The sequence below is a fragment of the Quercus suber genome, unplaced genomic scaffold (assembly GCF_002906115.3).
Source record: "Quercus suber isolate HL8 unplaced genomic scaffold, Cork oak 2.0 scaffold_34, whole genome shotgun sequence".
Classification (NCBI taxonomy): domain Eukaryota; kingdom Viridiplantae; phylum Streptophyta; class Magnoliopsida; order Fagales; family Fagaceae; genus Quercus; species Quercus suber.
The window spans coordinates 1,888,138-1,911,124 of record NW_027069499.1 but is presented as its reverse complement, the minus strand read 5'-3'; the positions used below and the strand labels follow the sequence as shown (position 1 = coordinate 1,911,124).

At 37.5% G+C, this 22,987-nt stretch overlaps 2 protein-coding genes across 4 annotated transcripts; both read right to left on the bottom strand.

Annotated features, from left to right (window-relative positions):
• Window positions 1–349: 349 nt before the first annotated feature.
• On the bottom strand, window positions 350–5,837 carry LOC112034895 (uncharacterized). Of its 3 annotated transcripts, none has more exons than XM_024067717.2 (9): window positions 5,604–5,837; window positions 5,394–5,474; window positions 4,691–4,780; window positions 4,376–4,542; window positions 2,947–3,016; window positions 2,658–2,737; window positions 2,468–2,530; window positions 2,233–2,309; window positions 350–674 (listed from the first exon to the last, which is right to left on the bottom strand). In XM_024067717.2, exons 1-9 carry the CDS (start codon window positions 5,679–5,681, stop codon window positions 631–633), a joined length of 750 nt encoding a protein of 249 aa, XP_023923485.1. In that variant the 5' UTR covers window positions 5,682–5,837; the 3' UTR covers window positions 350–630. The 3 variants fall into 3 exon arrangements, with proteins under 3 accessions (XP_023923485.1, XP_023923484.1, XP_065626745.1); XM_024067716.2 differs by lacking the exon at window positions 350–674 and adding an exon at window positions 1,839–2,120 and having other exon boundaries at window positions 5,604–5,836; XM_065770673.1 differs by lacking the exon at window positions 350–674 and having other exon boundaries at window positions 2,444–2,530.
• A 9,720-nt stretch (window positions 5,838–15,557) lies between these two features.
• LOC136066408 (uncharacterized) lies at window positions 15,558–17,071 on the bottom strand. The gene is made up of 2 exons (XM_065770696.1): window positions 16,095–17,071; window positions 15,558–15,993 (listed from the first exon to the last, which is right to left on the bottom strand). Exons 1-2 carry the CDS (start codon window positions 17,069–17,071, stop codon window positions 15,558–15,560), a joined length of 1,413 nt encoding a protein of 470 aa, XP_065626768.1.
• Window positions 17,072–22,987: the final 5,916 nt, after the last annotated feature.

Genomic DNA, 22,987 nt, shown 5'->3' with positions numbered 1-22,987 from the left:
TGCACCTCATTAACTCTCCTAAAACAAAAATTTTTTAAACTTACATAGGACACATGGCGCAAAATTAGACAACAATTGGAATCCAATTTAAAACCTAATTGGATTTTCTCTCAGCTTTGCCTATATATATATACTAGTATGTAACCCATGCTACTGCATGGGAATGGATATATTATTAATCATGAGTTTATTCATGTTTAAAATGCTCAGTTAAGTCTAAATTCATATTATTAACCATAAAATTATTAACAAAACTTAGCAATATATATATATATATGTATAAAAGAAAGCGAGTTGAACCACAATAGATTGATATAGTATACAAGTTACAGTCGCAGTCATACATATATTGAAAGGATAATTAAAGGGCAATTAAGCCCATACGATTAATTGGTTCTTAAGTAAATAAAATTTTAGAGACATTTGGCACAGTAATCAAACTTAAGTAAAAAAATATTCAAAAGTAGCACAACTATAAGCCAAAATAGAGTAATATGAAACTAAATTGGCAGCCATGAAGCTACTAAGAGAGAGGTGTTTGCCATAAAGGAGACTAATTAATAGGTTTAAGAATTCACAAAGTTGATATTGGATATTCTTCTCATGTGCTAAATATTGTTTTCAGTAAGGTCACACCAAATAGGTTGAAAGCCATCTTCGTGCAAGATTGATATCTGCAAGAGAAGTCAATCATCAAGCAAGGACTGAAGGATTTCAAAAAATGTAAATATTGACTCAATGTATGCGCATACACACAAACCCATCACTATATCAATTAAGGGAATCAAAACTAAATGGAAATATTACATAGAAAGATGAACCTTAGTGATGATGTTTATCCAAAAGATCCATTCACACTTTTGAATCTTCAATCTCTATTGGTGATTGAAATTTTCGTAGCTTAAAAAATTTATAAAAATAAAAATAAAAAAAATAAAAAATAAAATAAAATAAAAAAACCTCAGAGTTGTACTCATTTTGTAGTTTTACGATGGGTCATTTTGTAACATGGTGGACATTTGTGTAAAGAAAAAACCTCTGAAGTTGAATGGCTGATCAAAGAAATTCTCTCCAATCTCTTTTTATAGATAAATGGATTTGTGCGTGTTTTTATACATCCTTCATAGTTGTATAATCACGAAACAAGTCTAATGGATTTAGATTGGTACTACCAATTTCCAAAGTATGAGTGTATAATGTGTTATTAATTTCATCTCATCTCATTACCAAGTCCAATGAATTTTAAAATTTTTCCAAGTGGTGCATCTCTTGCAATATTCTTTTATTTTTAATTTTTAATTAATTTTTTGAAATTTATTTTCAATTCCCAAGGCCACTTTCCATATTTGGCTTCCTGTTATAGTTTCCTAGGCACTTTGAAGTTTGAACCAAGAGAACAATGAACCTACGTAAAAATAAATAAAAACAATGAATCAGAGTAATGGTTCTCTCGAAAACAACCCCAAATCATATTATATTCTTCTGATTATTTTCTTTGTACACGTGTATAGTAAAATTGGACTCCAATTTCAAATTCTAATTGAACAATTGGAATGACACATGGCACAAAATTGAAGCTCTAATTTGGAATTCTATTTGAGTTTCTCTCTGCTTCACCTATTATTATATATATAGATATATATATATATATATATATATATAAAAGCTTATTACATGACATAGGTGACTTCATATTACAATTCCCTCGTAGGACCATGAATCAGTTGAATGACCAGAACCAAAATCCACTAACATTCCCCCAACCCCCCCCCCCCCCCCTCTCTTTTTGGCTGAATAAAATCCACTAACCTTTAGTATATAAATGCTGCTAACCTCTCTAATATAAAGTTCCTTTATTGTGGATTCAAATAGCTCTAACCAGCAGTTCCTCAAGATAGAAAGGAGAAAGAATTTCTGAATTTATTTGTTGTATACCTTGAGTGATACAGTAAGATTTTCATTCATCTATGTGAAATTGATAATCAATAATTCAATAGGACACAATATAGTGAGAGACAGCTATTTCAGCTTCTTGCTGAAGTCAGAGAGCTCAAGAAGATGAATCCTTGGAATGGTAGCCGCTTCCTCTCTCTCTTTCTGAGTGTTGTACCCCCAATCCCCTGCTCCAGGTAATCCAGCTTAGCATTTTAACCCCCCCAACAATTTTACCAAAATAATTCACAATATAGAAACCATCCATGGGATACTGATCACAAGAGAGAGAGAGAGTACCTAGATATAAATTCCACCCCTCTAGTTCAGGCTCCTTAATGACATTCTTTAAGGTTGCAAGTCGATCTTCCACAAAGCTGGTTAAAATAGAGTGGGATTGATTTCAGATCGGTTGAACATTTGCAGACAAATAGCAATGAGGTGCTCAAGTATATAAGCAATAAAATTATTACAATCGAAAACTGCATTTCATGTGTTTTATTTAACAGACCATTTAAGCAGCAAAATATCTTACTGCAGTCTCAGTCCTTGGTGCTCTGGTTTCTTTTGAAGCTGCTTCAGCACTTCTACCTTGGGACTGGAAAGAGTATTTAGTATACCAGGGAAGGGAAAAAGATGAAATCAAAAAAGGACATAAAAACCAGTCCAAGCGTCAAAGAAATACAAACAATTTCCTAAGCCATAGAAAGAAAACTCTTACTAACCCAGTTCCAAGGCCATATATTCTTTCAGGCAGTACTGTTACTCCTGCAAGCTCTCGCAGTAAAGCATCCGCAAATCGGCTCTGAAATAGGAAAGAGAGAGTGGTAGATGACACATGAAAATAAAAAATTTACATTTTCCAAGAATGAAACTTGCAAGTTTATGTCTTGACAAATAGGAAGGTCAATCCAAAACAGAAATATGAGGCATTGGAATGGCTCTAATGCCAAAAGTAGTGTCTCCCTTATCAAAAAATAAATAAAGAAAGGAAGAAAAAGAAATATACCATACCTGTTTTGTGGTCACTATATACAACCTTGAGCTTGCAAATTTCAATGCATCAGGAACACCTGGATAGAATCTGGAGAAACGCATCAAAAGATCAATTTTGGGGATCTCTTTTGCCAAGAGTAGTAAAAAATTTATGTGACGTGGTTTATAATATGAAAATTTGGTGCAGACTACTAGAACTCCATTAGGCTTTACAGTTCTAATCCACTTTCTAAAATTTAGCACACGTATGCTAGGCTCATCTTGTCACGGCTTCACTTCCATGTAAGGATGAAATTTACTAAAACAGAAAGAGTTTTACATGGTAGCCTCTGAGTACACAGGAAGTATATTACGACAGTCTAGTAAAATCAGCAAAACAAGCACAAATCCAAAAATTCAACCAGCAAGGAAAAGGAAAGACCACTCATCATGAACATCCAATCATACAAAGATCGCAAGAAAAATCGTTTCATGTCCAGAATGGAATGTTCCTAACCCTGAAAAATGCGATGATTTTGCTCTCTCCAAACAGTCCACACGAGACATGGTGGGATAGTCCCCCAAATAACCACAGCTCAACGACACCTGAAACCCCCTTTCCAACATTCCAGCAACTCCCCCACTAGTTTTGGCATCACCCAAGAAACACCAAACAAGCATAATACAAAAGAACATAAGCTAGTCGCATAGGTGCAATGAATAAGCAAGTGATTCACAGATTCCTCACAACACAAATATTCCTCCTTTTCAAATTATCCAATGTAAAAATCTTCCCCTTAGCTGCAGAATGAAGAAAGAAAGAAAGAAAGAAAGAAAGAAAGGAGTGCGACATGAGGACCTCCCAGTAGGTCACCCATCCTAGTACTACTCACACCCCCAACACACTTAACTGCACTTGGCATCACTATCATATACTAGTAGCCAAACATAGTTACATGAAATGATCTAATTTGATATAACAAAAGCCAGCATACACTTGCATGCATATAATGATATTTCATTAGTATTCATTTTCTGCATTATTAAAAATAAAATAAATAAACTACAAAAAGGAAAACTTATCTCAATAAACTCATAGAAGAGATGCCAATTATCCAACTTGCATACATTTCCAACCATAATCAGTATGCTTCATTTCTTTAAAAGACATTGCTAAAGTTGTAGATTATCCCCTGAATGCAACTTCCAATAACCTCATAAAGCATGCCAACACCACTAGCATAAAAGCCAAAATGGTTCAAAACACAAACTTAGAAAGCTCTGTCAAAAAATGCCTATGATCCAACAGATGCTTATATTCAAGTATAACCAGTATGCTTCATTTCTAAAAAGAATTGCCTCCTTGTACAATATCTCCACAACTTTTTTCAAAAACTTTAAACAGCTCCTATAAAGTCTTCTTTACTTTTTGTGCATCATGTGTTACATGATTGATCCCATCTCTTACCTATTTGCACTAACCCAAGTTGCCAAGTCCTTCTCCATCCATTCGTCCCTGACCTTTCCGAAAAGATCTACCAGATCATCTCTATTCTCAGTCCATTCTTCCATAATTACAGGTTTTAACTTTGACCAGTTCTCCAATATACCATCAACTGTGAGTCCCTCTGCAACCTAGCAGATAGAAAAGCATGATTATCATGCCCAGTCTAAGATATTTGCAGACTGGCGCTAATGTGATCAATAATAAATCTGAAATGATAGCATGAGTTTCCAAATGCAATGAATAATTCATGTCAGAATTGAGTGGATATATACTCACCGTGGACTTCTGGATGGAAGGTATTCTCATCTCCAATAATAACCTCACAAGCAAGAGGTTTTCATATCCAGTTTCCACTACAGGTCGCACCTGCCATGGTATAAGACATGACTCAATTTGGACATCACAATTATTGGATTTTTCATCTTTTCCATTTCAAAAAAATAAAGAAATTTTTTTTAACAGTACTAGCCTCTTGTTCTTAAAGAAGTTTCCATAATTACAAACACAAATTGATGAGTATGTCCTATTCTTCAAAGTATGCCAATTGAGCACTTATATACAAGACCATGATGTGAAGCACTGATAAAAAAGCTTCTTAAAATTGATGATAAAAACTTCCACAACACATAGTTAACTGTCATAACAGGTGTGAGGAAGTATTCATTTTCTTTATTCAAAGTGATAGAGTAGCAGAGAAAAACAGAAAACCATTGATTAAACTCTGGGTCTAGGACAAAGAAGAGTTTCAATTGAAGCAGTTCATAAGTTTGGGACTGACCCAATTGTGGAATCAAAGAATTAACTTTATTTTTTCTTTAAAAACCGAAACACCCACTTAAAAAAAAAATAAATAAATAAATAAAACTCAAATTCTAGTAGAATTAGATAATTTAAAGTTTCTTTTTTTTTTTTCCAGCTAAATAATGCATGGATATAAATTAAAAGCAAAAAAAAAAAAAAAGCAAAGGAGTTCACTCACTTTATACATTTGATCAACAATCCAATCCTCCGTGGTTGAATCCACGCCGTCAAATAAAGCAGGCCATCTAACTCTAGCAGCCTACAAACATTCAAAAAAAAAAAACAACATAAGTAACTAAAAAAAAGTACATGGTCAAAATTTATTGTATCTGATTTCTCAGAAAATAAACAAAGAATTTATGTGAGAGAGAGAGAGAGAGTTCTGGACCTTGACAGCAGAGAGAGAGCTCTCTCCGCAGCTATCGCAGAGAACTCCATCGAAGTCTAAGGCATACAGATCCCCCATTATTTCTTCTTCTCCTTGCAATTTGTTTTTTTTTTTTTTTTTTCTTTCGGTTGAGATAAAGTAATTTTGATTACCCGCCACCCACCCAAACAGTGCTCATTCCGTGTCGCCTACTTCTCTGGCCTCTTCCGTTTGGGAAGGCGACAGGTAGCACTAGGCTTTGGATTTTTAGCTATGAAATATTCAAATTTCAAATATCACCATCACTATTATTTTCATTTTTTTTATCTGATTTTTTTATTTAAATATAAAAAATTTTATTAATTAGGTTAACTGAAACCATATTGTAATTAAATTCATTTTCACATAATATGATTCAACAATGATTTTATTTTCATATTTGTTGGCTTAATTCTATATTAAATCTACTTTAATTTTCTTGTATTTTTGGAATTACATTATGGGTCTGTTTAGATAGCACTTATTGTTGCTGAAAGTTGCTAAAAATTGATTGTTGCTGAAAACACTGTAGCAAAATAATTTTTAAATATATGAATAATACTATGGGACTCATTTTTAATATTTTTAATGTGTAAACAGTGCATAAACAGTGTGTAAACAGTGTATGCACAGTACATGCACAGTAAATTTTGTCCCCCAAAATCAAAAAAGCCGGGAAAAAAAAATTAAAAAAAACACAAAACGCGACTTTACTTTGAGTAAGAAAAATTGCTATCCAAACGCAAGCTATAATTGGGTAGAGCACTCCTTGGTTATTGTGGATAATTGAAAAGCCTTGCTCCCGCTAGATGTTTGCATGGATATGGACATGTGGCAAAAAAAGGAGCAGACTTCTTATACGCAACTTGTGACTTGCTTGAGGGACAAAATTCCAACAACTCATTTTTATCAATTTTTTTTTTTTTTTGGGCTAAGCAAAAAAAAAATATATGATAAAAATGAAGTGTGAGTCTTGACTTACCCTAATCTGATAGTTAATCGATATGACAATAACCACCACAACTACAACAGCAAAGTTGAAGACGTAGTTCACACTAAGGCTGAGTTCCACCAATTTCGTGAAGAGAGATAGCAAATTGTGGGCGAAATCCTGCAAGGAATTGCTACTCTTCTTGCTAGGAAATTATCTCAGAATAACAATGATCAATATTGTAGTGGTAAAAATCCAAAATTATGTATTAGGCCTAGGGCCCTATTTAAAAACTAAAGTGTGTCCAAAGAGAAGAAAAGGGTTGAAAAGGAACCAAGGTGGGAGAACCATACCTGGGAATGAACGGAGAGTGTAGTCCGAAGAGAGCGCCAGTAGTCTGAAAAGTGTCTTCTCCTTGGATATCAATAGTCTCAGTCAAGCAAGTACCTAGGAGGTTCAAGTGACCTTCCTGACGATTCCAATAATAAAGATAAACCTCAGGCATGCATAAAGATGATAAGAACAGATAAATATCTAGAAGAAAAACTGCTACCACCACATTAAATGCACTACAGCAACTTTTTTGGCCGCATTAATGTGGAGAAGACCCCTGAACAGTGCATTCTCAACCACCACCACTCACAGAGGACCATAGAAGATGCCATAGGGGATATACACTCAAGTGAAGGCTCAAATGACTAACAAGTATACGATCAAGATGATCTAAAAAGAGACTATATAATGTAAAAGGTCTCCCAGAGGAGGGGGGATATTTTCTAAGAATGATACATGCAAAAGTTTGTCTCTTCAGACATGAATATATTCAAGTTTTAAGTTTGTTCTTACATTGATTTATCAGTAAAACCTTTATTGAACATTGTTTCACCCACTCTCAACAAATTCATTGTATTGGGCTTATTGGACTCATACTCCAAATCATTTGGTCTTGGGCCACAAATCTTGACCCTACAAATATATTCATAGACACACTAACTACAAGAAAAATCCATTTTGATGGATTTTATTAATTTGGAAGAGTATTTTAATCTTTGGAAGATTAGTGATGAAAAAAAGTACAGCTTGCATCTAGTAAATTGGACGATGAAGTAGAGGAATGGTCAAAAGACATTCAAATTGATAGAAAACATCGAGGTAAGCATCTAATTCACTCTTGGAAAAGAATGAAAAGGGTATTAATTGATTTATGGTTTCCTAATGACTACTGATAATTCTAGAAAATCAATGGATTGAAAATCTTCGAACTTCGACAATCTTGAAGGTTGAATCCTGTAAAAACAAAATAAGATCAGAGGAGACCGGTGGATGCTGGCCCAGGGTCCTCTGATGGCAAAGTTAATCTTTTTGCTAATCGTCTAAAGAAAGAGAGCGCTATCAAGAAGTTTTTAGAATGTTTTTCATACCTCGCTTCTCTGCCAATGAGCCCTTTATATAGTGTTCGGCAAAAGCAGTCACCTTGTAATCACTCCAGTCATTGCGGGTTTTGGGGGTAACCGCCACAACCGCCATGACAGTTACAATGCTTAAAACTGATTATTTACTGTAGAACGGTTAATGAACATTGCGCCCGTTAAGAACGGACGTAACGCCTCAGACGAGATGGTTATAATGCCCGGCTCGTCTGCCGTTAAGGACGGACGAGACATTTTTACTGTGCCTCGTCTTCGTCCCTTAGGACGATGGAGGCAAGGATGAATGTTGACTCAATTGGCGAAGGCTCCATCTTTTTCCACGGACGAGAATTTGTAGACAACCTGAGCTGCTTCTTTCCTTCCCCATTCCTTGGACGAGGTGTGTGGACGACTTGGGACTTAGATATTTTTGCATCCGCATCAGTTGCCCCCTGTCCACATAGGTCATTCAGCTAATGGGGTGATTCGTCCTTGGATGTTCATAGCTAATGCAGGACAAGTAAATGTGCCACGTGTTAACATCTTATTGGTAATTAGTCTCGTCGATTCATCTTTTCGAGATAGGCGCCACGTGTCACTCTCGTATTGGTGACGTCGTTTCAAATGCCCAGGTCAACATCCTATAAATAGTTGAATCTCTCCTGTGCCCTTCACATTTCTAGAATTTTCTGCCTTTGACATTCCTCGTCTAGAGCCTCGTCTAGGAGTTTTCACGCGTCTATAGCCTTCATCCGTCTTAGAAACAGGTATTCCTTCCTCCTTCGTCTTATAGGTTTCTTCAATTTTTCTTTTCAAAGAAAATGTCAACAACAATTATCTCCTCGTCTAGTGATAGTGTAGAGAAAGAGATAGACGAGTATTACGACGAGAGTAACTCCAATAATTCTAGTAGTACTAGTGATAGCAGTGGGGGGAATTCCTCGGACGAGTACATTTCTGGCGTCCCTGGGATTCCTTTGGAAGTTGTTCAAGATCAACTTCGGAAGGCCTCAGGGTCCCGGGCAGGTACCTCGTCCAACATTCCTCCTAATGCCTCGGACGAACAGACTACTGTCTTTAGTTGCGCCTTAGATATTCTCTCTAAGACAGACGAGCAAAGGTTGAACAATCTTAGGACATGGTACCAAATCCCGGACGAGCTTAATCCCAGATTGCCAGTCCGTGGAGAATGGTGTTGTGACCCTCGTTTTGGGATAGGCGTCTATGAAGCCTATCTTTTGGGGGGCCTAAGATTTCCATTAAATTCCTTTACCAGAGAATTACTATGTAGGTTAGGTTTAGCAGTATGTCAGTTTAACCCCAACGCGTGGAGGTTGATTATCTCCATGCAAATTTTGTGGAAGGAAGTATTTGGAGGGGACCGTCCTCTCACCGTGGACGAGTTCCTCTTCTGTTACAAACCTTCTGAAATTCATCAATCACTTGGCTTCTATCAATTCACAGCCAGAGGTAGTGATTGTAGATTGATCAAGTCCTTGGCCTCGTCTGATAGGAAATGGAAGACGGAGTTTTTCTTCGTCTCTGGCTTTTGGGCTGGCAGCCCTGCAGACGTTGGCCGGGATACATTTGGTCCTTATACTGGGGATTTAGGGAACCTTCGTCCAGAGGGTAAAGTCTTTGTCTCCCTTTGTCTTTTCTTTTTATGTGTGATTTATTTATTTTTATTATTATTTTTTACTAACTTTTATTTATTTTCTTTTAGCCGTTGGACGACCCTCCCTCAGCAAATTCCACCGTGACCGCGTCCACAGGGCTCGTCTACACTCAGACAGGGACTTCCATTCCTTAGTTACACTCAGACGACTTGCCAAGTGGGGACTTGGTCCTAAACCGTCTGAAGAAGCTCTTGCACACGAGATCACAGTTCGAAGAAGTAAGTTCAAAACTCTTAAGTGTTCTTGTTGTTGTTTGTCTTTTGTCTTTGCTCTAAAAGAAAGATTTTTTTTTTTTTTTAGGAATGGCTACAATGAAGGGGAATAAAGGGAAGGAGGTTGCTGCTGAAGGGGCTCGTCTTGAGGGCGAGCCTCAATCTCGTCCATTGGCTGGGGAGAAAAGGAAAACTTTATCCAGAACTCTGGATTTAGGGAATCTCCCCAGCCGTCGGAGCAAGAAAGTTAAACAGGTTTCGTCCCAAGCGAAGCCCAACCTACCTCCGTCCCAACCACCTACCCAGGTGTTTGACGTTGACTCGTCCACGCCCATTGAGACCCCCCCGTCCAAGACTCCTACACCCACGACGACCATTGCCGCCTCGTCCCAGCCTTCCCAAAGGGTTGCTTCAAATATTGTTGAAAATGAAGATTTGGCCTGGGAACGGTTCCAGAGTGCTGTGCTTGACGAGGACATAAATGCCTGTTATGACATGTCCTTGAAGGAGTTTGAACACTCAGGTGTTCATGATCTTTTTAAGGTATGGACTTCTTGAGCTCGTCTTAGCTATAATATGAGGATCATCCTGTTAACTTTTCTTACTCGTCCTTTCTTATAGGCTATGTCAAAATTTATGGCGGCTTCTAAGCAAGCTACAGAGCTGGACAAGATGAGGGTCTTGCTGGAGACGAGGATCCAAGAGGTGAAGGCTGAATCCAAAAGGTGGGCTGAGGCAGCTGCTAATGCTAAAGAAAAGGCAAAAGAGTTGGAAAATTTGATCGAGGAGCTGAGGACTGATGCTGTAGAGAAAGAGACTCGTCTTGATCATCTCCAGAAAAAGAATGACGAGCTGAGTTCTCTTCTCTCTAAAGCACGAGAGGACGCGGTGGCTGAATTTAGGGCGTCCAAGCAATGTACTGATCTCCTGGACACCAACTATGCAGCTGGCTTTGAGGATTTCAGAATTGAGGCTATGGAAAACTTCCCTGAAGTTGACTTCAGCTCCATCAAGCTTAATTTGAACGCTGCTGCAACTAGCTCTCTCCTCCAAACTGGCTCTGAAGACGTCAATATTGAAGACGACGCCTCCACCTTGCCTCCTCAGGACGACTCCCATGTTGATGCTCCCCCAGCCTAAGGACGAAGTTTTAATTTAGTTATCTTTTGTATTTTTATTTTTATTTTGGTCCATTATTTTAGGACCCTTTTATGTAATGCAAGTACATTTAGCTCGTCCATAGTTTAAGGACGAGTTTATGCAAAACAATTTTAATTTCACAAGGGTGTTTGGACATAGTTGTCCGCCCTTGAAACAGTTGAATGAATATTGTTATCTTTCTTTAATATGTGCATGGACGAGTCTTTACTTTTCACATGCCTGTTCTGATGCTTAGCTCGTCCATTTTACACATTTTATCATTTTTGTTGGAATTTCACTAAGTGTGATTTATCCATGAAGTAACAATTCAGCATCATTCATCTTTTTATTTTTGCCAACTTCCGTCCTGAGACTGTATTTTTATTCATCATGGACAGAAATATGACTCCAGAAGCACTCGTCTGTACCTTTCCTTGTTCATACGTGAGATACACATAATATTTTACTTCATCCCTTGTATGGACGAGTATATGTCAACCTCATGACGAGTGTAAGTTTTACCTCGTCCTTTGATTTGGACGAGTTTACTTGGATATCAAGTTTTACCTCGTCTCTTGGTTTGGACGAGTTTACTTGGATATCAAGTTTTACCTCGTCCCTTGGTTTGGACGAGCTTGCTTGGATGGCATAAACTTCATTTCGTCCTTTTACTCGGACAAATTTGCTTTGGAAAAAATTTAAACGATACATCTCTGCATCCAGAGAATTTTCTCGTCTTGAGCTTTTCAGCTCTTAGCTACATGAAAATCAATATTGAAAAAAATATTATATACATAACATAACATATTGTTTTAAGACGGAGCATACACTTCATAGGCTAATGCCTTTATTCAAACACATACTATAACGTTGTCCATAAGTTTAACACAATAATAAAGCCACACAGAAAATAACAGTAAAGTTTTTAATCCCTGAGCTCGTCCAGAGTCATGCTCCTCCAAGCTGACATTCTACTGATAGTACTTCCTCAAGTGCTCCACATTCCAAGGATGCTCCAACTTCCTCCCATCAAGGGCTTCCAAGTAATAGGATCCTTGTCTTTTCCAGTTGACGACTCTGTAGGGGCCTTCCCAATTTGGTCCCGCCTTCCCAATTTGGTCCCAACTTCCCATGTGCTGGGTTCTTTATTGCCAAGGAAACCCTTTTTAGGACGAGGTCTCCTATGTCGAAACGCCTTGGCTTCACTATTGCATCATATCGCCTAGCCATGAGGTTTTTGTACCTTGCCATCCTTTGCTCAGCGTCCATCCTTACCTCGTCTATGAGATCAAGGTTCAAACGGAGTTGTTCCTCGTTATCTTTGTCTTGATACGTCGCCACTCTATGGTTGGCCATATGCACTTCCGCAGGTATGACCGCTTCTGTACCATAGGCTAGCTTGAAAGGAGTTTCCCCTGTAGGAGTTCTTACTGTCGTTCTATATGCCCATAAGACACTTGGTAGCTCATCCAGCCATACTCCCTTAGCCCCCTCAAGCCGAGTCTTGATTATCTTCAACAAGGATCGGTTTGCAACTTCCGCCTGGCCATTAGCTTGTGGGTGGGCTGGAGAGGAGTAGTGACTTTGAATTCCAAAGTGCATACAAAAATCTTTGAAAAGTGCATTGTCAAATTGTCGTCCGTTGTCTGATACCAGCACCCTAGGTACTCCAAATCTGTACACAATGTTCTTCCACACGAAGTTCTTAACATTTTGTTGTGTGATGTTGGCCACAGATTCTACCTCTACCCACTTGGTAAAATAGTTAATACCAACCACGAGGAATTTCATTTGTCTTACACTCAATAGAAATGGACCCAGAATGTCTAGTCCCCATTGGGCAAAAGGCCACGGGGCCGTCATTGGAGTTAAATACTCTGATGGCTGCCTGGGAATGTTGCTAAACCTTTGGCATTGATCGCAGACCTTGACGTAGGCCTTAGCGTCAGCTTGCATATTTGGCCAATAATACCCTGCACGGACGATTTTGTGAACGAGCGACCTGGCTCCTGAGTGATTACCACATGCTCCTTCATGAATTTCCCTTATTACGTAGTTTGCTTCGTCCGGGGCTAAACACCTGAGATAAGGCTGAAAAAAAAACCTCTTTTATAAAGAATTTCGTCCATAAGAATGTACCTGGCTGCTCTCACCCTTAACTTTCTAGCTTCGTCCTTCTCTTCTGGAAGTCGTCTGTCTTTGAGGTACGACACAATTGGAGCCATCCAATTCTCTCTATCTTCCACCTGTAGTATCTCTGGGATATCTACACTTGGCATATACTGAATTTCATCAAACTTGTCTACGGCTTCCCTCGCCGAAGCTTCCCTCGCCAAGGCATCAGCTTCCATGTTTTCCTCCCTTGGGATTTGGACAAAGCTAACTTCCTCAAACTTTTTTATAAGGCGCATTACTCTGTTCAGATACTTCCTCATTCGTTCTTCCTTTGCCTCAAACATTCCATTCACTTGGCCTAAAATTAACTGTGAATCTCCCAGGACGAGGAGTGACTTCGCATCTACGGACTTGGCCAATTCCATCCCCTTGAGAAGAGCTTCATACTCAGCTTCATTATTAGTTGTCTGGTACTGCAAACGGACTTTGTGTTTTAATTTATCCCCCTCTGGAGATTGTAAAACCACACCTATTCCTCCCGCATACTGTGTAGATGAACTATCCACATAGACGACCCACTTAGTATCTTCCTTCTCGCCCACTTCGTCACCATTTAAGGTAAACTCTGCAATGAAATCTGCCAGAGCTTGAGCTTTTATGGCGTACCTCGGTTGATATTTTATATCAAACTCACTGAGCTCGATGGCCCATTGGATCAAACGTCCTGCTGCCTCCAACTTGTTTATTGCTTTCTTAAGTGGGTGGTCCGTCATGACATTAATAACATAAGCTTGAAAATAGTGCCTTAGTTTTCTAGAGGCTGTTATCAATGCAAAAGCTAATTTCTCCATTAGGGGATATCGTCCTTCCGCTCCCCTCAGTTCCTTACTAGTATAATATACAAGTCTTTGTACTTTGTCTTCTTCCCTCACTAATGCTGAACTCACTGCGTGTGGAGTGACTGCCAAGTATAAGTACAACTCTTCTCCTTGCACGGACGGGCTTAACAAAGGGGTCTTAGTGAGATATGTCTTCAAATCTTCAAAAGCTTTCTGACACTCGTCGGTCCATTCAAATGCTTTTTTAAGAACCTTAAAAAATAGCAGGCATTTGTCAGTAGCCTTAGACACAAACCTGTTGAGGGCGGCAACTCGTCCGGTGAGGGACTGGACTTCCTTAACATTGCTCAGAGGCTTCATATTCAGAATTGCTTGAATTTTGTCAGGGTTTGCTTCGATTCCCCTGTAGGAGACCATAAACCCTAGGAATTTCCCTGATGACACTCCAAAAGCACATTTGATAGGGTTCAATTTCATGTGATACTGCCTTAGTGTGTTGAACGTTTCCTGCAAGTCGTCCAAATGCCTATGCTCGTCCTGAGTTTTTACCAACATATCGTCTATATAGACTTCCATATTCCGCCCGATCTGTGGACGAAACATATGATTAACTAGTCGTTGGTACGTCGCACCAGCATTTTTCAAACCGAAAGGCATCACTTCATAACAAAATAATCCCTGACTGGTGACAAAGGACGTCTTCTCTTGGTCCGCTTCATCCATCCTAATCTGATTATATCTAGAGAATGCATCCAGGAAACTGAGCAACTTATGGCCTGCAGCAGAGTCTACCATCTGATCAATGCGTGGTAACGGGTAACTATCCTTGGGACAAGCCTTGTTTAAGTCAGTGAAATCGACACACATTCTCCACTTGCCGTTTGCCTTCTTGACCATGACCATATTAGCCAACCATTCGGGATAGTATACCTCTCAAATAAACTTCGCTGTAATTAACTTCTGAACTTCCTCCTTAACAGCATTGTCTCTCTTTGGGGCAAACACCCTCTTTTTCTGTCGCACTGGTTTAGAGGAAGGGCATACACTTAGACGGTGGGTAATGACACTAGGATCTATACCCGGCATGTCTTCGTGACTCCATGCAAACACGTCTCTGTTTCTTTTCAAAAAACAAATGAGGTCTTTCTTGATCTTCACTTCCAGATCTGCTCCAACCCTGGTACACCTCTCAGGGTTATCATCATCTAAAGGAATATCTTCCAACGCTTCAATAGGTTCTGCCACAACTTTCTTTTCTTCAATAGTCATTGCCTGAACTTGCTCATCCGCAGCCAGCATGGCTAGATAACACTCTCTTGCTGCTAATTGGTCTCCATGTACTTGGCCTACCCCATGTTCCGTTGGGAACTTGACTGACAAGTGGTAAGTAGATGTAACTGCCTTCCACCTATTTAGGGTTAGCCTCCCAATTATTGCATTGTAAGAAGACGAACAATCAACTACAAGGAAGTTCACCTCCTTGGTAACTTGCTGCGGATATGCCCCCACTGTCACTGGTAATGAAATGCTACCCACAGGTTGCACTTTCGTCCCACCAAAGCCTATTAGGGGGGAGCTCGCTGGACAGAGCAAGTCTCGTCCTAACCTCATCTGCTAGAAGGCTGGATCGTACAAGATATCAGCAGAACTCCCATTATCTATCAACACCCTTCTAGTCTTGTAGTCCACGATAAGGAGGGTGATGACAATAGCATCGTCATGGGGGTGATGGACTCTCTCCGCATCCTTGTCCGTGAAGGTGATCGCCTGCTCGTCCGTAGTCCCTGCACATGGTGATCGTCCAGAGAGCTGAACACTCTGGACTGCTTTCAAGTAGGCTTTCTTTGACTTAGAGGACTGTCCTGCAGAACTTCCTCCCAGAATGATCCTTATTTCTCCGAGCGGTGGTCGTGACAATTCTTCTACCTTCGCTTTCAGTTTCTCATCCTTGTGATCTCGTCCAAGGAAATTTTTCAACTTCCCTTGTCTAATGAGATTCTCAATCTGCTGCTTCAGATCGAAGCATTCGTCCGTATCATGTACGTGGTCTCTATAGAAGCGACAATACTTGTTTCTATTGCGCTTATTGGGCCCTTCATCTTCTCTGGCCACTTTAAAGAAGGCTCGTCTTTAATTTGCATGAGGACTTGCTCGAGTGGCACGTTCAAAGGAGTGTATTGCTGGTTCCTTGCTGATGGACCTGTCCTCTTCTCTCGATCTTTTTTATCCTCTGTTCGTCCCTTCTTTGGACGAGGAGCCTGTTCTGAATGACGAGCAGGATTTGTTTCCATTCTCTCAGCCCTCTTCCTCTTTTTAGCTATAATCGCATATTCTGCATTCATGAAGTTTTGGGCTGAATGGACGAGTTCGGCCATGGACTGAGGCTCCTTCTCATAAAGTTTATGTATAAACAAGTCAGAATTGACCCCATTATGAAAAGCTGCCAACAGTAGCTTATCATCTACCTCGTCCACGGTCAGGGCTTCCCTATTGAAGCGTGTGATGAAGGAACGCAAGCTTTCATTTTCCCCCTGTTCTATCGTTAACAAACTGGAAGTAGAACGTCTGTGACGCTGACCCCCTATGAAGTTATTAACAAACAATTTGCTTAATTTTCCAAAAGAACTTACTGAATTCGGGGGTAATTTGCTGAACCATACTCTAGCCGGACCCTTGAGAGTGGTAGGAAAGGCTCTACACATTATTTCATCTGGAACTCCTTGAAGATGCATAATGGTCTTGAAGGTAGCAATGTGGTCAAAAGGATCTCGATTCCCATCGTATGAATCTAAAGAAGGCATTTTAAACTTCGGTGGCAGGGGATGGTCATTGATGGAAGCCGTAAAGGGAGAGTCAGTTCTGTGAACCAAGTCTTCCACTGGGTTCGCCCTCCTCATGTTCTCCTTCATTTCGTCCATGGCCTTCTTCATCTGATCCATCTCTTTCTTCAAGTCAGATGCCCTCCGCGAAGTAGTATCCCTTGATTGACTCCCATGCTGCAAGTTCTCTCTGCCCTCTTGACTCTGAGTTTGCCCTTCTTCATATTCTTCATGCGTCTGCCTTCTTAAATTAGCCTCTCTTCGTAAGTCCTGATTCTGGCGAGTTAACTCCACTATCGCAGCTGCCATAGAGTGCATATGTTGGACAGACGGGGCCTGCATATCCGGTGCAGATTGGCGATCGCGATGAGGATTACTCGATGCGTCTCTACTCTGCTGAGGGCCTGGGCTAGTTGCCCTTGATCTAGTCCGAACCATTTCAAACCTTTCACGAGAGAAAGAAATCGCAGAACTAAACAAGTTCAAGAGCGACAAATACGTTTCTTTTCCCTACAGACGGCGCCAACTGATAATTCTAGAAAATCAATGGATTGAAAATCTTCGGACTTCGACAATCTTGAAGGTTGAATCCTGTAAAAACAAAATAAGATCAGAGGAGACCGGTGGATGCCGGCCCAGGGTCCTCCGATGGCAAAGTTAATCTTTTTGCTAATCGTCTAAAGAAAGAGAGCGCTATCAAGAAGTTTTCAGAATGTTTTTCATACCTCGCTTCTCTGCCAATGAGCCTTTTATATAGTGTTCGGCAAAAGCAATCACCTTGTAATCACTCCAGTCATTGCAAGTTTTGGGGGTAACCGCCACAACCGCCATGACAGTTACAATGCTTAGAACTGATTGTTTACTGTAGAACGGTTAATGAACATTGCACCCGTTAAGAACAGACGCAACGCCTCAGACGAGATGGTTATAATGCCCGGCTCATCCGCCGTTAAGGACGGACGAGACATTTTTACTGTGCCTCGTCTTCGTCCCTTAGGACGATGGAGGCAAGGATGAATGTTGACTCGATTGGCGAAGGCTCCATCTTTTTCCACGGACGAGAATTTGTAGACAACCTGAGCTGCTTCTTTCCTTTCCCATTCCTTGGACGAGGTGTATGGACGACTTGGGACTTAGATATTTTTTGCATCCGCATCAACTACTATAATATACTAGATTACACAAGTATTGATTATAGATTTGTATATTCATATGAAAAGCAACATGTTCAAAACATGAAAGGTCAACCACAAAACCAAAATTATCATAGCGAAGTCTATGTGTCAAGAAAAGACAAGAGTTTGAAAGTTGACAAGAAGCAGCCAGTTTCTAAAGAAAATTTTGAAGTGGTTAAAAAAAATCAAGAATTGCAACAAGTTGTTGAATTGAAGCTTGAAGATATCACTTGTCAAAATTTGATGAAGAGATAAAAAAATAAAATAAAATAAAATAAAAAGAAAAAGAAGAAGATTGAGTTGATTGTGGATAATGACAGAAATCAAGATATGGTAATTATTAAGAATATTGCAATCCAATTGAGGTCAAATATGAGAACAAGTCCACAAATCACAATCCCCAGGTTTTAGTTGATTTTTTGAAGATGACCACACAATATGTTGATTTTCTTGGAGTAGAAAATTATAATTTTATCATCAACCCTTTGTTGATTGATGTTGCAAATAAATTGAAAGTAGATGAGAAGAAATTTTATTCTACACTTTATGAACAATTCAAGTTTCAAAACCAAATCAAGTTATTAAAGCATTCAAAGTATTTGTTTATTTGCAGTAGAAGATTTCAAATTTCGACTATCAACTCGAGGATGAGTTTGTTTCAAGTGTAGGGGTCTAATGTAAGACACAATTTACTATTTAATTATTAAAATTTATTATTTTTGGTATTTTTACATAATTTTTATTATTTTAGGTTTAGGGTATTTATTTCCTTGTTTTAGGTATTTTTAATGTTGTTTAGTCAAATTAGGGTTTTATATGCTTTCATAGCCATCTTAGGGTTTCCTAACCGCCTTAGGTTTTCTAGCCATCCTAGTTTTTTTTTTTTTTTCAACTATTTAAACGCATTATAGACTCCAAAGGTAATTCATTTTTTGAAATTAATAAAAATGCAGACTTTGTCTATTTATTTCTCTTGTGGATTCTAGAACCCTACCACCTTGTGGATTCAAGGAACCTCTCATGAATTTGAACTTTAGTTTGGTTTCTATTCCATCAAAGAGAATATTGTGTGTGTTTTCTTCAGGCTTCCATGATATCAGCGCAAGTGCCTGCGACGAGTGGATTCCTCATGGGAAGTACGCCTCAGCCTAGAATGGACTAGGTGGAGGGTGAAAATGGAGTCACCACCTAAATTAGGTTTTGGAACCATATATATAGCACAATTGTAGAAAGACTGATATTTATCAGAGCATGTATCCGAAATTTAGGTATAGGGATGAAAAAGTGTTAGGCACCTAACCCCACCTGACTCATAAGTCGATCTTCTCTCATTGTGTTCCAAATCTTAATCCTATCAAAGGATCCTCTAATAGGTTATTTTAAACTCACACACACACACACACACACACACTAACATTCATCTAAACACACAACATGACATATTATCCTAAAAGCCTAGTATTCATTTATCATGGCATTCTCAATCATTTATCTAAGGGAAGCTAGCATATCAAGGTTGTAATATCATATGATATCAAGCAAGCATTCAAGCAGTTGATGATCACATTCTTTACCCTCTTTTTATTTTATTTTTTTTTAGTTAATAGGGTACTAGGTTTAATAATGAATTTACTAACACAGAATCTAACAATACAGGTGAAGGTTAACCATGTGGCTAAACAATCTTGGGTACCTAACACCTTCACGGGAACATACCATAACTCCAAACATAGTTTAAACTAGTTCCTTTGCATATAATGGTCAAATGGTTCTCAATTTACACAAAACCAAGTGACAACTCCATCTCTCTGTCCTGGAATAGTCTACCCTTTCACTTTATACTTTTAGAATTTCATATGTTTATTTTTATGTTTATTGTTATGTTTGTGTGTTTATGTTTTTATTTTTTTTTATTTTTTTTTATGCATTATTGAATCTTGGGGCAATTGCACTCCCTTTCCTTAATGTGGTGCCCTGCACCAATTAGGATATTAAATTAACTTCACATGAGTGATATATGCTTAGTAACTATTTAATCCTAAGTAAGTTAGTTTAAAAGTCAAGTTAGAAGACAAGGTGCTTAATTAATGGTATGGTATAGAAGTTAAAATAATGTAATACATATGTTTTATATATTTATATGTATGTGGTAACATAGTAAAATACCTTAATATAGGTACTAGCCTCTGAGCACTTGCTCACGAGCGTGCTCAAAGGCTCTTCTATTTTTTGAATGTGGGTTAATTTAGAGTATTTATTATAATTTGGAATTACTATAGTTTTCAATCACAAAAAAAAAAAAAAAAAAAAAAAAAAAAAAAAAAAAAAAACACCTAGGGGTGTGATGAGTATCATGTGTGGAGAAATAATTTTTTATTAATTTGATTCCAAGTATAAAATGACCGAGCAAGATAATATTAAAAAAAAAAAAAAAAAACCAAATGTAGAGGTTAGAATTTTGCAAAGAGGAAAAGGAACCAAACTGTGGAGGTTAGGTTTTTTCTTTTTCTTTTTTTCTTTTCTTTTTTTAAATTTTTTTTACAAAGGAAATACATTCATGAAAAGGAAAAATATAGCACAAAGAATGAAAACCATAAACATATTGTCAAAAATAATAATAAAGAACCAAAAAAAAAAAAAACGTAGACAAAACCATAATACATGGATTAGAAAATGTACATACCTTTTTAAAAGAATATACGCAAGCATTACACCGGTTTTTGGGAGACCCTCTAAGAATGAAATTAGTGTAAAGGCCATTCAACAATTGTTGTAATTTCTAGGAATTTTGTGTTATTCGTTATTGAATTTTTCATCCAAAACACACACACACACACACACAAAAGCTTTGAAGAAAACTTACATGCCTTTTTAATGAAATTAAGCAAGGATTGTACACAAATCTTTGCACCTCCAAGAAGCAAGTTTGTGCATAGACCGTGCAGCAAAAGGAAGTGAATACTTCAACTGTCTATGGATGTTACACTTAGAGAGCTTGACAAAGATTTTATTTCAATTAGGAATAGGAATAGTAATCCTTGTACACGTTTGTGAGCACCGCGTAACAAAAGTTCTATTTCAATTAGGAATAGGAATAGTAGTCCTTGTACACGTAAAAAATACTGAGAAGAGTTTTTGTTTAAGAGGACTTCATCTATTGGGAAGTTTTTGTTTGTAGCGGATGGGAAACGTGGGGAGTTTTTTTTTTATTTTGGGGGGGGGGGAGATAAACCGAGGGAGTGTTTTAATTACATGTAACTTCCCACTATAACTATCACATGCGTAGGGGTAGAACTGTAGAAGTTACAGAGTTAGCTAGATTTTTAGAAAAGTGGGTAGTTTTGGTTGTGTACATAGGTGGTGAGATTTTTTTTTTTTTTTTTTGGGTATAAATCTACCATTTTGGAGTTTTTGTAACGTGAGGAGTGAGGAGAGTGAGGTGTTTTGTTCCCAAAAATTTTGAATTTAATTTTGAACAAAAACAAAAGTAACGTGTGGAAAGTATTATTATTATTATTATTTTATTGGAACATTGTATCTATCTACTCTGGAGAGTTTTTATTTGTAGGTTTCTTGTTTTAATTTCTTGTTATTTTTGTTAATTAAACCGGAAAATTTTTGGTAAGAGAAAAATTAGTTTAGGTTTTTTATTTTTTTATTTTTTTTTTAAAGAAAAGATAATGAAGTTTGGATAAGTTTTTAAAGCATTAAACTCGAAAATTTGGTAAGAGAACAAATTAGTTGAAGCAGATTTCACGTTATAATTGTTTTTGTTTGTTTGTTTTTTTTTTTTTTTTTCTAAGGAAAAGATAATCATGCCTACATTTTGGATGAAATTTTGCTAAAAGGTTGTGTAACTGCTTGGTAGTAGGGATGAACTTCTTGAACATGGGATTTTTTTAAAATTGTTTTTGAATTTAGTTATTGAATTTCCTTATATGCCTCATTTTTTTATTTGGAAATTAGGAAAAAAAGAAAAAGAAAAAGAAAAAGAAAAAGTTGAATTATGCTTGACTACTAACGTGTGAGAGAAATGTGGAGGTGGGAGAAATGTGGTTAGAAAAAACTATTTTTTTAAATTTAGCTAAAATATGGGAGTTTTTAAAATCAGTAATTATACATATTTAACCCTATTATTAAGCTTTACAAATTGATAAATTTGAGGGTATTTTGGATATCAAAATTGAGGAATCCAAACAGGGAAAGCCCCTTAAATAATAGTATAGAAATTTAGCTAAAATATAGGAGTTTTTAAAATCAGTAATTATACATATTTAACCCTATTATTAAGCTTTACAAATTGATAAATTTGAGGGTATTTTGGATATCAAAATTGAGGAATCCAAACAGGGAAAGCCCCTTAAATAATAGTATAGACTAGCCTCTGAGCACTGCTCACGCGCGTGCTCAAAGGCTCTTCTATTTTTTGAATGTGGGTTAATTTAGAGTATTTATTATAATTTGAATTACTATAGTTTTCAATCACAAAAAAAAAAAAAAAAAAAAAAAAAAAAAAAAAAAACCTAGGGGTGTGATGAGTATTATGTGTGGAGAAATAATTTTTTATTAATTTGATTCCAAGTATAAAATGACCGAGAAGATAATATTAAAAAAAAAAAAAAAAAACCAAATGTAGAGGTAGAATTTTGCAAAGAGGAAAAGGAACCAAACTGTGGCGGTTAGGGTTTTTTTTTTTTTTTTAATTTTTTTATACAAAGGAAATACATTCATGAAAAGGAAAAATACAGCACAAAGAATGAAAACCATAAACATATTGTCAAAAATAATAATAAAAGAACCAAAAAAAAAAAAAAAAAAAAACCCGTAGACAAAACCATAATACATGAATTAGAAAACGTACATACCTTTTTAAAAGAATATACGCAAGCATTACACCGGTTTTTCGGAGACCCTCTAAGAATGAAATTAGCATAAAGGCCATTCAACAATTGGTGTAATTTCTAGGAATTTTGTGTTATTCGTTATTGAATTTTTCATCCAAAAAAAAAACAAAAAGCTTTGAAGAAAACTTACATGCCTTTTTAATGAA